The sequence below is a fragment of the Dunckerocampus dactyliophorus genome, chromosome 1 (genome assembly GCF_027744805.1).
Source record: "Dunckerocampus dactyliophorus isolate RoL2022-P2 chromosome 1, RoL_Ddac_1.1, whole genome shotgun sequence".
NCBI lineage: Eukaryota > Metazoa > Chordata > Actinopteri > Syngnathiformes > Syngnathidae > Dunckerocampus > Dunckerocampus dactyliophorus.
Window position 1 is genome coordinate 25,624,689 of NC_072819.1, and position 15,239 is coordinate 25,639,927.

Consider the following 15,239-nt stretch of genomic DNA (forward strand, 5'->3'; position numbering starts at 1 on the left):
GGTATATATTTCATCCAATCAGACCAGTATCAATGCTGGCATGGATCATGTTGTGCAGTGACGACAGGTGGTCTACTTGGGTCATAGACCCGTTTAGAGTATGCGATCAACCACTGTGCTTGAGACATGTCTTCCAAAAACATTTCTGGTGTCAGTCGGACAGGGTGGGAAGCACACTTCACTAAACCTAGAATAGGTACAGCGCAACCTCGATTGTGTTTTTCGGTTTATGTCGAAAATTTATGCAAAAAGTTTGACTCTGTTCGTGTACATTTCCTGGTTAGCGCACAATATGGCGCACGTCTTGTTGTGTTATTAATACACTGCGTGAGTCCAACTGTATTCGTAACATATCTTTATCACAAAATGTTAGCATGCTCTCAAAATGGAAATCAGAAGTGGAAGTCATTGTCCCCAAGCGCCGTTGCCCATCTATGACGTCATCACCAATTTACTCTGTAGTTGTTTTCTAATTCACACAGTTACGCCACAAGTCTCTTCTTTTTGATAAAGAAGGTGTGAAGCACTCCTGAATTCAAGAAATAACTCATAGCTAATTTTGGCGGTGCCATCCGTGAGGATATCTTCTCTCCACCCTCGCTGCTCGTCACTGCAGTCTTTGTCAACACAGGTCTTCAATCAAAATAAAAGTGATGTAAATACTAATTAATCCCTTTCATTCGTCTTTTATATGTATTTATATGCATTTCCAATAGTTTTCTGCATGTAAATTATACAGTCGTCCCTCGTTTATCACTTCCAGACCCGACTACGATGAATGAATTTCCGTGTAGTAGGATTCAATATTAATTAACGAAATATTTTTAGAGTTAGAGTATAGAAATCCTGTTTATGACTTTCTAAATACGTGTTTTAACATTATTAGAGCCCTGTTGACATGAAATAACACCCCTATAATCCCCTTTAAACTCTTATTATTCTTTGTTTACACCACTTTGCGCAGGGTACGGGATCACCGCAGGGATGGCCGCTGCTAGCATAGCAGGCTACCGAGCTAATAGTCAGCCCCTCCAATTTACTTATTTTAAACTTAAAGTGTTTCAAAGTGGGTTAGAAGGACAAAGTACGAAGCGAAAAACTTACCGAGCTTCCACTCTACATACTATTTCCGCAAAGTGCAATGTGTTGCTCATGTAGAGTTGCTGATCTTTCAGTTTTCATAAAAACGCATTGTTATAAAATGTAAGTATTCAGCTTCCTGCAGCCCCTAATCTGCTTACACGAACAATGCAACAACTTTAGAAATACTTGAGCAGCAACCTCTAATGGTAAATCCATTTCAAAGGAACTTTTTTACTTTTTAAGAGGACATAAATTACATACATTTGGACATGTGTTTGAAATGACACCTTTTGTAGGACAGGATATTGCTAATGCTAATGAATAAAAATGACATTACACGCATGAATAACCAAACACAAATATGCCAATAATAGCTGATTCCATTGTCAATGAGACTGAACGTTAATAAAATACAATGCAGTTACTATGAAAGCTTTACCTTTCTTTTAAAGCTGGAAATCATCCAAACATCATTACATTAATTTGTTTAAAACAAATGACACCCAGTGGACACCTCACCTTATTAAATAATAACTTCAAATACGTCGAATATCCTCAGTCATCTCTTATTGGATGGGGATGAAAGAAAATAGTCCTTCCGTAAAAACGTTCTCTGTTGAGATGACCGCAAAGGTCTAGCTGGCCACCAAAAGCCCTACCACCCTGCCACCCCTCCTCGCTCTCCCTCCCTCACGCTCGCTCTATCACAGTCTCTCCCAGGGAGGAGAAAGCAGCTTCTTGTTAAAGCCCCGTCATTGCAGTCCGGGGAAAATCTAAAGGAATCACCAGTAACTGAAAGTGACAGCAAGCCATTGGCAAGCCAGTAAGGAATTATCACACACACATACACTCGCACGCACAACCTCACAGCTTGTTAGTGCACCTCATCACGGCCAACTTGATACACAATTCATTCATTTGTCATTGGTACAACGGGCTTCATTTCCTCACCCAATGTTTGACCCTGTGTGTCTCTGAGTCAAAGCATGTGTTTGTTAATTATCTGTATCAAGTACATTATATTTTTATTGCCATTTGTTGGATAAACAACATTATGCAAAAAATATTGAACCAATTTTCATTCAGTGGCGCAAGAACCCCTAACATTTCGAATTTTTTTCCCTCACTTTTGGTATAACATTGTTTTGACATTTTCCTTCAATTCTCAGTGGACAATTTAGGAAATTCAATGACGACAATCAGGCATGCAGTCCCTTCTACATGTATTTGGACAACGATTGTGTCTTGGTGACTTCAGTTTTGTCTTCTGCAAGTGAAAAGCATGTTCTACTGGGTTTCCATTAAAAAGCTGTGAATTACTTTTCGCAGTAACTTGTAGTGAAATAACTATAATGTATTATGGAGGAATCCTTTCCTTGAATAAAAAACATTCACAATATTAACAGAACACTGCTTCACAGTGCAGATAAACAATGATTCTACACATACTGTAAAAGTGACAAGACTTTTTGAAGGCAAATAAATGAAATATACTTCAATTGCCTAGTCAATGGCATGATCTTGAGCCAATAGAGCATGCTCTTCATTTACTTAAGACAAAACTAAAGTAGACAAGACCAATAAAAAAGCAGCTAGTAAAGATGATGGGCATAAACAGAGCATCGCGTCCAAAAACGTCTGCACCTGAACTGTATATGAGTATGAAGATGTACATTTTGGTGCTGATCCAAATGATGATTGATTGAATGATGATTAGTCCACCACTGTCAGAGTAAATCAGTGTATCAAAGTGACACGTGGAGAACATTACAGATGAATGGCAGCATCAAACGTTTCCTTTGTACAGTATTACATATCGCCTCTGTCTCTCTAATTAGCTCCACTTCCTCATCCTCCTCTCCATTCTGTTGCTAAATTAGAGGTAAGGAGGAACATGACATGCATTGTTGCAACAGCATTTTAGTCTACCACCTAGTTTGTTGCCCTCATCACCGATGGTTCAATCAATGTGGTCCCATTTAAAGCTTTCAGAAGCATTGATGGCGTTTTAGTTGACGGTGGCTTTCGCTCTTTATGGCTTGTTTAACACTGTGGACAAATCACATCACTGGTGTTGCACACGCTAACTTTGTAAGCTTAAAAACTTTTATGGCCTTCCTGCAATTAGAGCAATAACAAAACAAATGAATATATGGTGGCCAAAGCTGCAAAGACATAGATTGTAAATCGGTTTTTATGTTAGGAAATGATTGGTTAACAGCCTCATTGTTGTTTTAATGGCTTTGTTGTCTCACTGGCCACTTGTCAGTAGTTAGGCTGCAACCATTCATTTTAGAGATGAGGTGATTTTGTACTTTATGTTTATGTTTTGGATGTAGATACATTTCTTCTTCTACTACCACCACCACCACTACCACTACTACTTGCTACACATCTGTTGCTATACTAATATACCATAATTTCCGGTGTATAAGCAGCTACTTTTTCCTCACGCTTTGAACCCTGTGGCTTATACAACGATGCGGCTAATATGTGGTCATGCTCTGGTCTTGCGACATCTCGTGTGCTTCGGAGCAGTCATTTTGCCCTTTGTGCACATGCCCTCATCATGGAGAACGTGTGGAAATATGCATGTGATTCGGCTTTCAGGTTGAAGGCGAACCAATCTATTGCCTTTTGCTCGGGTCTGCCGGTTGGACTTGGTGGCGTGGACCCATGTTGGGAGGTGCACTGTCGCCGGCGGGTTTCGGGGGGCTGGACTGCTGTGTGCTGGGGAAGATAGCACAGGCTTGGGGGGATGATTTGGCTTGGGGGGGGGCAAAAGGGGAGCGACACTGGCGGGGTGCGTGGCGAGGGAATTATGGAGCTGTTCGATTCCGAGAGTGAAGAAGATGACGACTTTAGTGGTTTTAGTTTAAGTTTGTTTCATTTTAGTTTCAGCTGTGATCCACGCACTGTTTGGAAAACAGCATTTATTTCTTTCAAAGTTTAAAATATCTTTCTGGGTAACATCTTTCTGTTGATGAAATATCCCCCATGTTACGCCGTGGACACCTGTGGCTTATAGACCGGTGCGGCCTATGCAGTCGTGCCTCGCTACATCGCAGTTTGAACATCACTCCCTCACTCTCACATTTAAAAAAAAAAAAAAGAAAAAAATTATAAATGGCTGCTCTTTTGTGGTTGATTACGACCTATTATAAGCAAAAAAATGCACATTAAAGCAAATTTTACGTACTCTTGGCCTTAATTATTTTCAAGCATAAAAATGTTCTAAATGAACTAAAATACAAATACAGTTTAAGGCAACACAAGAACTGCCACTAGGTGTCATTAGTAACACGCACCAAACTTGATTGCCAACGACAGGCTTTTATTGCCAATTTTTTATTTTATGATCTCACAACAGGCACAATAATAACATAACAATAATAATAATAATCACCATCACCATCGCCATCATAATCATAATAATAACACAGGCTACTGTTGTGGCCGTACTTCCTCCAGCTAAAACTCAACTCTAAATCCCCGACGTCACTTCCTGTGCACACGACTTGTTTGTCTAGACCAGGGGTCACCAAGGTTTTTCCTTGTGAGAGCTACTTTCCAAAATGAAAATGGCCTAGAACTACTCATTTTTGTAACATTTATTTTCATAGCTTATTTCAAGCCAAACAAAGCGAATATGCTTGTTTTACCAGAACATGAACAAAATGCTGGTATCCACAACTCACATTTTGTATTTCAGAATGCATTTCTTTCTCGTGTTCTCACATTATTAACTGAAAACCTGAATGAAAAGCAGGCTTGCAGGCACCTCATGTGGTCATAGGGGGCTCCCTGGCTGTTCAAAAATGTTCAAAATCACACGTTGGTGACCCCAAGTCTAGAGGGCTTAAAAACCGTATGTAAAAGGTCATAAACAAGTTTTCAATGATGTAACTACAAAAATATTTGATTTATAAATAAGGGATACTACTTTGCGGAAATTCACTTACCAATTACGTAACTGCGATAAATGAGGGATTACTGTATATGTAAAAAAAAAAAAAATGTCTGTTTAAATTTAGTGGATGCGACTTATGTACTGGTGCGCTCTATAGTCCGGAAATTACGGTACCTTCTGCTGATGGAAACATGAGCATTAAGCCTTTTTATGCAATTATGCTGTTTTGTTTTAGCCTTATCACTATACCGATGGATAATGGCAATGTAGATTTTTGTTCCAGTCTCTACACTTACTCTTCATCTGCCTTAGTGCACCGCTCTCTGCCTGCGAGGGCAGAGAGACATCCCCACCTTATCAGAGCAGCGATGAGGACAGACCATGGTAGGCAAAGAAAGGAAAATAGCAGACAAACATAAGCAGACAAACATAAGCAGACAGAAAAAGATAGAAACAAAGAGGGTGAAAATGGCTAACACCAACAACATAAAATAAGACATTTTCTTTCGCTAATTACTATGTGGGCCAAAGGTGGAGGCAAGTAGTAGTTAAGCTGATTTATCGTATTTCTGTTGCAGCGATTGTACCTTGTGCATTGTAGTATTTAGTTTCGTCTGCACTTAATGAATAAAATATCACTTTTTTCAGCCCATATTGTTTTCCAAGACATTTCTTGACACTTTTGGTTACTTAAAGATGGCAAAAATATGACCTATTTTGACCTATTACCCTTCGTAAGGCTTCCAGACAACTAATGGCGTACACTGTCAGTCAGCAACATCTAACACAGGCAGGTACTTAAGGAAATGGATGAACACTAAACCAGTTCACAGTGTAATAGTAAACCCACACCATGCATTTGAGATTAATTATTCAGGATGGTAGACTCAATACAGTACATCTCTACCCTGAGAGATTCAGGGCAATCAGAAATATAATTTCGTCATTAAATAAAATACAAACCTAATCCTCCAATCATGGAATTAAAAATAAACTACGGATGAAAAAAAAAACAGCCGATAGAGGTGCAATCTTTCTGCATTTAGGGTCAAGGCAAACTCACTTCCTGATGAGGAAGATGCGCGGCGCTTTTTGTTGTTCGCCAAGTCATTCTGGTTTGTCTGTGTGTCTGGCGGCAACGGAGGAGGTGGAGGCGGCGTTGGCGTTGGGTTGCTTGGGAGAGGTGATGGTGGCAGTGGAGGTGGTGGAGGGGGTACCAGGACCGTTTCCTCTGTGGTACCATTTTCAGGTGTGGTGTTGGTGCCGTCGGCAGGCTCCTCCAGTAGCACGGATCCCTGGGCGAAAAAGGAGTGAAGAAACAATTATTATTATTATTATCATTATTACGAATCACCGTTTGTTTTCTTCTAGCAACAATTCTGTTGTCATGTTTCCATCCAATATTTAGAGCTAGTTCATTTGAGGTTGGTTTTTACTGGATATTTTTCAGATTTAAGTACACCTAGATCCTGTCTAAATCTGTCAAAAATGGCAGTTTTTAAAACTATTCCTATTAACACAGAGCCACAAGAATGCCTGAAGACACTGTAAATTGCATACCATGTTTATATGATGTACACACCAACTGCTTGTCCTCCAGATACTGTACAGTACTTTCTAGCTATTTCGTGTAGAGACATCTCTATGCACTTTGCAGTTCGAACTTCATGGCTTCACTCCTGTTTTTTTCAAATATATATTAATTAGTTAATTAATCATGCTGTTTCGTGGCTGAAAACGGCCTATTATTAGTCCAAATATGCATATGCAAGAAATTTGACATTTTTTTGTCTAAATTAATCATTTTCAATTATAAAAATGGCTACATTAACTATAATACAAACATGAAGCATTCAGAAAATGCATTCAAAAACGCTGAATGATATGTATTATTCTACACTGGCGGTATGTTAGTGTAATGTTCGGTGAGACACGCACACCAAAACAACAGGCTTTGATTGCAGGTTTGAATTATCTCACAATAGGCACAACAATCTGAAATAAAAATCCCTAATATAAATAAGGAATCCTACTTTGCGGAAATTCACTTATCACAGTCGGGTCTGGAGCCAATTAAACGCAATAAACAAGGGATTACTGTATATAAACCAGGAAATTTGACCGTTGTGTGCTTCTGCTTCTCAGACTTTGCTGGAGAAGCTTGATCAATCTTATTTTCTTGAGCAGCACACATGCAACAGCAGCTTTGTGCTCTGCAGTTCATGAATGGATGTGAGGCACTTGCTCGTGCACACATCAGTTGTAGAAAAGTTGAGTGTTTACACGAGCGCTATAACATCTTCAAAAACTTCTATGTTTGAAACACCATCATTAAGTTTTCATTTTTCCTCTTAAAAACGGCATCATTGTGTAAACAAGTGTCCAAAAGTTTTTGTTGAGGCGTTTTTATTTAAAAATGGTTCCATGTAAACAGCCTCTAAGTTGCAATAAGTCTGTGAAATATCTGTAAGATAAATAAATAAACAAATATATATATATATATATATATATATATATATATATATATATATATATATATATATATATATATATACACATATACACACACACACACACATATATACACACTGTATATATTTTTTTTTACAATAAACTCTTACTAAAATATTCAGCACCAAAAAAGGTGCCAATTTATTTTATTTGAGATGTTCACCGATCCATCCATTATCATCAACTCGTGTCCAAAATCTTGCCTGTGTGCATAGGCATGCCAGTTTAAACACCTGCCAGGGTGAGAGAACATTCAGACTGCTGACTGTGACAGATGTTAGCAGCCCTGCTCGATGTGTGTCCTCCCTCTGCTGTGTTTAATCAACTCATTCAGACACAATAACACACCTAATATGGCCCACTCTCCGAGGGGAATACCAAGGCTAAACATTTGGGGTGGAAGCCATCTGCTGCTGTAAGTGATAGTGCTTTAACCCCCACGCCCACCACACCCTTTCACATTACACGCGACTGACACGCTCTCAAAGCGTGCCACAACCCGAGTTAATGGGCCATTACCAAGAACCAGCCCCGCCCCTTTTATTCTTCAGACGCGTGCTCATCACTGGAGCCCCCACTGCTCTTCAAGACCCCCTAGGGAGTTTGGAGGGAGGGCAGTGTCCAGATGAGTCTTGGCAGCACGTGCCGTTGATTATCCGGCCCATCTGCTATAGGGAGCCTCTGAGATCAGGAGGGGCCCTTCTGAGGCTGTAATTGGCTCAATGGGGATTATCCTCCATATCAGACCAACACCCCCACTCCTGAGTCCCATGAGATTATAAGAACACATCTCCAGAGACACAGATGATTGAGTTTGACAGACCCCTTTTCTGTTGCCTGTGGAGGTATGTAGCAACAAGTGTCTCTTTTTAAGCTATTTTAATGATACCTTGTTAGTTTGGCTGTAATTTAAAGTGGCCCTCTTCACCCCCATTCACTGGCTGTATTTGGTTACTCTGTAGCAACCAATTACAGCTCAGTCCAAAAAGAAGAACCTCAGTTTGAAGAATTTCTGACAATAAATTTATTTTTTCTCACTGAAAGCAATAATGAAAAAGATGATTCCACCTCTACAGGTCATCATCCAAGCAGTGTTTGTAAATAGACCGTACGCAGCTGGTTCCTCAAGCTGCCTGTTTCTGCTTTGAGTACGCAAGACGTAACACACACACATACGCACATTAGTTGTTTGTCATCAGCTAATAATAGCGATGTGGCTAAGTTTTTCAATAGTAGCCTATTGAAAACCTCTACTTTTTATTTAAATAATTTCAATGTTAAAAAAATCAGTCCCATACACTGTACAACATTTGCAATCATTTATAGGTATTTTTTTAAATATAATACATTTATCTTCTTTTTTTAAATAAAACTGATAAAGAAAATATTTGAAATTTGTTCCACAGCAAGATAGATTTGCCACAGTCGCACTATACTGTACATATATATTTTTACATGTTTATTTTAATGATCTTACATATTTGTTTGTACTCCTAATTCCCCTGAAAAGACACAAATAAAAAAAAGCAAATAGACAAACTGTCACAAACCTTCCCTAATGCAAGCTAACAGATCCATTTTTGAGACTGGTTTTGTCCTTTTATACAATGTCTAGTCATGATGACATTGAGGTAAGCCTTGTGTGTTCCATTGTAGCTTCTTGGACAGTTTACACAGGGGGGTGGAGGCTCATAAGGTGATGGAAATGAGGGGGCGGTTTGCATGATGTGGCAAACAAAGAGCTCAAAAGCATACAAGATTATGTGCTGAGTGGCATAATGCACAGACAAACAGCGCCGACAGCGTGGTATGCGAACGCCAACAAATGACGTCATCGAGCTAAATGTCATTCTAGGAAAGAGGCTGAGATACTCACTGCACAACCCTGACTATGAATAATTGTGTGACATTGCATTACCTCCTCCTTAGGTGCCATGACTTTACTCCCACGCAGCTCGGCCGTGTCACTCCCGAGGGTCTTGTAGTAGTCCCCAGTACTCGGCTGCTTACTGAAGCTCCTCGACTTTCTGTTTGAGTCCACCCGTCGCAATTTGTCGTGGTTTTCACCCACCGTAAGCTGCTTCAGAAGAAAAAAAGTGATGAAATTCTTATATTTTGATTGAAGTTGTTTGAACCATATAGGCTCAATGTAATGAATAACCAGTATGTTTCATTTTTTACAAATACTCTTAAATAAATAAAAAATACAGTATGTACAACTATGCTGTGAAAAGTTTGGGACAACAGCATGATTACTGGCTTTTCTTTCCAGATTAACACTCTTCAGTGGACAAAGCGGCTTTATTTTAATAACTGAACAAAGCTTGTATTCAGCTGTGGTGCGCCGTTGGTATTCATATAGGTAATAATCGCAGGGCACACTGTGAGAGTTCATGTGCAGAGTGATGTAAGAGAGAGAGACCAGTACAGGGTCACCCTTTCACTTTCCTCTCTGACATCTGTCTACATGTTCTGTCGAATTTGGATTATTTGTTAAAATAAGCATCACATGACTGTACATGACTGTACGTGTGTTCATCAAAGAGTATGGCAATTCTTACGACAATTATGATGACAACGATTATGATTTAGTAGACTGACGAAAAGACACTAGTACGCAAATGATTGTAAAGAGAGAAGACCGGAGAGACAACGGGTATGTCACAACTATTGTTGCTTGTAAGATACAACTGTGTTTAGTCTGAGTCGAAATTTGATTCAAAGGTTATCAACCTAACCTGCAAGCTCCTGTAAATAGTTGAGGTGTGAAATAAAACTCAAGAAAGTCTACTGGAGTTGAGTTGATAAAGCATCCTCTATGGTCTTCTCAGCCTCTTCAAGTGCGGGCTTAAGTCCAAAATAACTTGACAGTTGATAACCATGGAACAGTTGATGGATGGAAAGGAAATGGTTCCAATTTCCAAATCAAACGTCTGACAAAGATGAGATGAAGATGAGATGAGATGAAGATGAGATGAGATGAAGTAAAATGGAAGATACATTTTCAGAGCTAAAGGCACTTTAAAAGCAGTGGGCCACTGCTAAAGGTAACTTCACCAGCAGTTAACTTTATCCACAAACGGGCAGACAGGTTGACGGAGAAAGAGTTCCGGGTAGAGTTCGCTAAACTAATGACAGCAAGTGAAAATTACAAAACTGAACTCCTCCAAGTTGATGTAGAAGACGTAGAAGAAATCAATCCAAAGTTCATGGAAACTGATATTTTTGCCCTGCAGGCAAACCTATTGGAAAGCAATATGGAAGACAGTCTTATGTTTGCAATTAGAAGGGCTGAAAAGGACTGCGACATAGTTAAGCAGCTATCCCCTGCTAACATGGATCGAGATGACTACAAATCTTACCTGGACGCACTTGAGAAACAAGTTGCTGAAGCATGGCAAGCTATTTCAGCGTGGGAAATGTGGGTACCACAGGATGAGATGAGGGAACTAAGAGCAAGGGTCAGAGCTATCCGAGAGATTAAAAGTGAACTGGAGCAAAACCCAATCCAATTTTGCATCCGACAGAACACTACCGGGGCTGTAAAGGATGAAATTTTGTCAAAAACGCAATTCAAAGATAAATTACAGCTGGATTTTCAACTACTCAGTATATTTGGTGTCTACTGATACATTGCAAAAATCTTAAAAGTATGTTTTAAGCCCTACTTTTTGCAGTACTAAAATATTTTTACATTTAGCCCCAAAACAACAAAATGTTTTATTTGAGTTTTGGATAAAAATTAAAAACTCACAAATTTGGAAAGACACTTAATAGTATGTGACGTGGTTGACCTTCACTACTGCTACTATTAATTTTCTAAACTGTCAGCAATTTTTTTAGTAACATTTGAAAATTTGTAATGGTCTTACAAGTGTAAAAATAAGTTAACCATTGTTAATAGTAAAATATTTAAAATAACAACACACTAACTCTGATAACAAATGATGATGTTGGCCCTCTTCATGTCCATCTTTTAGAATAATTGTTGCCAACAAAAGCCAGAAAAAAGCAAAACAAGTCTTTGTAGTTGCGGTTCGAACTACAAAGTTCTGCACAACTTTTGAGGTGTATTTCTCCAGAATACTACAGGTGAATTCTGAATTCTACAACCTGAGGGACGTTTGACCTTAGATGTTACACTGTACATGCTACTTATTTGACCACAGTATTTTCATTTACATATATTTTCACTTAAGACTTTCAGACATCCAGCAGGTGCTTTAGCATTAAAACAAAGGAAGATGGCAAACCCCTGACCACTGTTGTTTTGTGGTGTCACGTTCAGATAGAGTTTCTATGATGAGCCCAGTAACTTTTGTTGACTGGGCAATCATCAGGTGGGTGGGAGGTAATATGAGCAGTGTACACAGACATATGGTTTGATTAGCACCCCCAAGAGAGATGGGACAACAACAATAGCAAAGCGTTTCAGACTTATGTACACACCTGCAGACTTCCTTTTCATGATATAGATTTCCCCTAAAGTCACTATTGTATGTAGTATTGTACTGTATAAGTGTTTTTATAAACGTTTAGCCTGGTCGCAGTAGCTGTATAAAGCGTATTTGCTTGTGGTTTTACCCCTGTTGTCGTATAGTAGATAGTTTTATTGTCAAAGTACAAGCCACCATTCCTGACAACAACCATGGGGTGTGTTTAAGAATAGCACTTAAACATTCTGACCAACATTGCAACATACTGGATATAAAGTTGCTTTATCTACTAATAATGACAGGCAAATATAATAAAAAAGTGTCACGACACCGCATCACCCCTGTCAATGCACTCCTTAATACCTTACCTTGACGTTTAATGTCTCCTGGAGCTTTCCTGCAGTCTCCACAGAGCCTCGTCCACGAAGCCCAGCAGAGCACACAGAGTAGCTGTCACCAGATCTAGAGCATCACCTCTTCTCTACACCTGTCACTCTACCTGCCCTCTCACTTTACTCACAAGGCCTCATCAATAACCTAAAGGGCCAGCCTTCCAGTAAGCGATGATGTCACCATTGGCCTACACTCCAACCACGCGCCCACCTGCCCAGTTATGTAAAGCACAAAGACCCAGATGCGCCCTTTCCCAATGGCAAAGATAATCATGTAGACTTCAGTCTGAGAAAACAGTCCTATTCAGTCACTCAAAGTCCATCAATTGTGGAGTATAGATCTGAACACTTGACAGGCAAAAGAGTAATTTGTGTGCGTGATTCACACAAAACAGTTGAGTCAATGCAAATGAGGTGACTAAAGCTCCCAACAGCAGGTGATCACCTGGATGACCTCAGTGTTCTGTTTCTATAGCGCCCAGGGTAAATAGTTTTTGCAACTGTTTATTGTCCACGCTCAAGTTAGGTGTATGTGTGTACGTGCAGTCCCAAGGAGAGGCTCAGGTTAAATTGTTAATGAGGACTCGACTCGGCTGGTCTTCTGGGTAAAGAAAGGAGAAGGAGACGCACTAATTAAAATGCTCTTCCCCACATGACTGCATGGTGTACACACACGCACACGCTCACACACAGCTCACCCAGGAGACAGGATACTTTCGCTAGCACAGAACTGACATTGGCTAACAATAACTTCATTTGCATGGAGCGATCTGTCTTGTCTGTCTTGATTCTGTCTTGTCCGAAAGTATTTTCTGCTGATGACTTGTGCACTGCAGCCAAACTGATGCAGACATTGTCTATATTAGAAATTGTACTTCAAGATCCAACCACTATAATTTAATCAGCCAGTCTTTGATTACAGCACTTGTAATCCGCATGATCTACATTAGGTGAAACAACCTTCATCATATAATTGGTCCTGGGTTCCCTTCTGATAAGTTGCCTTCATTGTAATTAGAATTTTCCCAAAGCAATAAAATACAAGGCAATTTATCACAACAACCAGTATATCAATGTATTTCACAGATGCAGTCGTAGTGTTAGAACTAATGTTGATGCTGATTTTAAGTTGTGCCTTCTTGTCACGGCTTTAAGCACACATTTGAGTGATCCATGGCCAGATTAATTACCGGAATGAAGTTCAAACCCATCACAGCAAGCGCAGTGTGTCAGCTGCGAGGCTCGCCTCAGTAATGAGTATCTTCGTTAGCCTTGTGAGCCATACTAACACAATAACATCATTGTGGCCACTGTTACACAAGGGCAATAGCCCAAATGATGAGGCACTAGTGGAGATGGCAGCTAGTGACAAAAGTATCACAAACATTGCTTTACATCAAAAATGTGTCAACAGCGCTAAAGATAGCATGTGTTCGTATCTTACTTAGTGCATAATCCCTTATGTCATCTACGTGCTTGTCTTTCACTGTTGGGAGAGACATAGGGTGGGCATAATAATCAAATAATTGATCATTGATGGTTCTGTCAAACATGAGAAATTAAGTTGTCGTTTAGAAATTGAGGCAAAATAGGGAACTAGTTGATTGACTCATTGACTAGTTGAATCTCCATCCACACAAGTGGAGCTTGAGAAAAATGAAAAACACATTCACCGGCTGTCATGCGCATTTTGGCCAATCAGAAGCCTGAAAAAGCAACCGCCTCTGTTCATCAATATAGTAACATATTAGATGTACAATGACTTTCTCATTATCTTTAAAGTCAGAGCACACTTAGGACATGTGAATGGTTAAGGTGCACTCAGGAGCGTCTTCCGCTGCACAAACTGTAACCAACACCAGTAAGTCAATAACTTCATGTTCTGAACATGAGATAATGCTGCATATTTCTTATGACACAAACCAAAAAGCTCAATTTTACCCGTCTACACACAAACGCTGATGCCGGAGTTTTTGAAAAGCTCCACTCTGGCCGGAGATTTCTAGAAACTCGGTATTTAAGGACAAATACCTACATTTGCTTGTGGACAACAGGCCAACACGCAGAGAAAAATGTGTTTTAAAATATCTGTATTTGTGTGGACATGGCTTTAAACCCCATCAAACATCTTTGGGGATAAACTACAACAGATATAGTGAGTGAGCAGGTCCTCTCTGAGGTCTACCGTCAGTCTTACAGTCCATATTTCTCCAATGTTTAATTCCTTTAGTATAATAGTGTTGTTGCCATACAGCATGTCACTGTCCTTACCTCTTTCTTTTTGCTGTTGCCCTCCACGTGACGCAGGTTGCTTTTCACCTTCAAAAACTCAGCCGACGACGGCTCCTGCGGGGGCTTTGGTGCGGGGTAGCCCGGGGGTGGAGGAGGGAGCGGGGGAGAATGTGGTGGAGGTGGAGGTGGATATGTGGGTGGCGGCGGTGGTGTCGAAGCAGAATCTGAGTGACCTTTCTTGGGCCTGTCAGAGTCTATGTCTGGGTTTAGCATGTCCATGTATGTCTGCATATCAGAAATGGTTGTCTCTGATGAACCTGAAACAAAAGGAAACAACAAATTTCGCTATCTACTTACAAGCCTAGTCTATGTAGCTATACAGTATTGTAATTTCTTTGCTTATGGTAGCAAAACTCTATTCAGTGAAACAAGCACAACACTGACTCATGACTTGCCTGAATCAACAAGCTGCTATTTGGCCACTAGAGAGCAGCACCAATATTGCAACTTTCAAATAAGCTTAACTACTGCAAAGTTGTTAAAGCCATTAAAATACACAAGCAAATGCTCTACCACTCAGACTTGATATTCTGATTTCAATTCTGTATAATTCACTATTAGACTATCAGTACTGAATGACTGATGCATACTTTTGAATGAATTCAAATTCATGTA

General features: G+C 39.8%; 1 protein-coding gene across 3 annotated transcripts in view; it reads right to left on the minus strand.

Annotated features, from left to right (window-relative positions):
• espn (espin) overlaps positions 1–15,239 on the minus strand; it is a 48,088-nt gene that overhangs the window by 16,037 nt on the left and 16,812 nt on the right. The window contains exons 7-10 of one of the 3 annotated variants that reach the window (XM_054781749.1): positions 14,604–14,881; positions 9,423–9,581; positions 6,057–6,288; positions 5,290–5,346 (exon numbers count right to left, since the gene is read on the minus strand). In XM_054781749.1, coding sequence (XP_054637724.1) covers positions 5,290–5,346; positions 6,057–6,288; positions 9,423–9,581; positions 14,604–14,881 — 726 coding nt within the window. Of the gene's footprint in view, positions 1–5,289; positions 5,347–6,056; positions 6,289–9,422; positions 9,585–14,603; positions 14,882–15,239 lie in introns of all 3 variants that reach the window. The other 2 variants (XM_054781740.1, XM_054781757.1) reach the window with 2 other exon arrangements.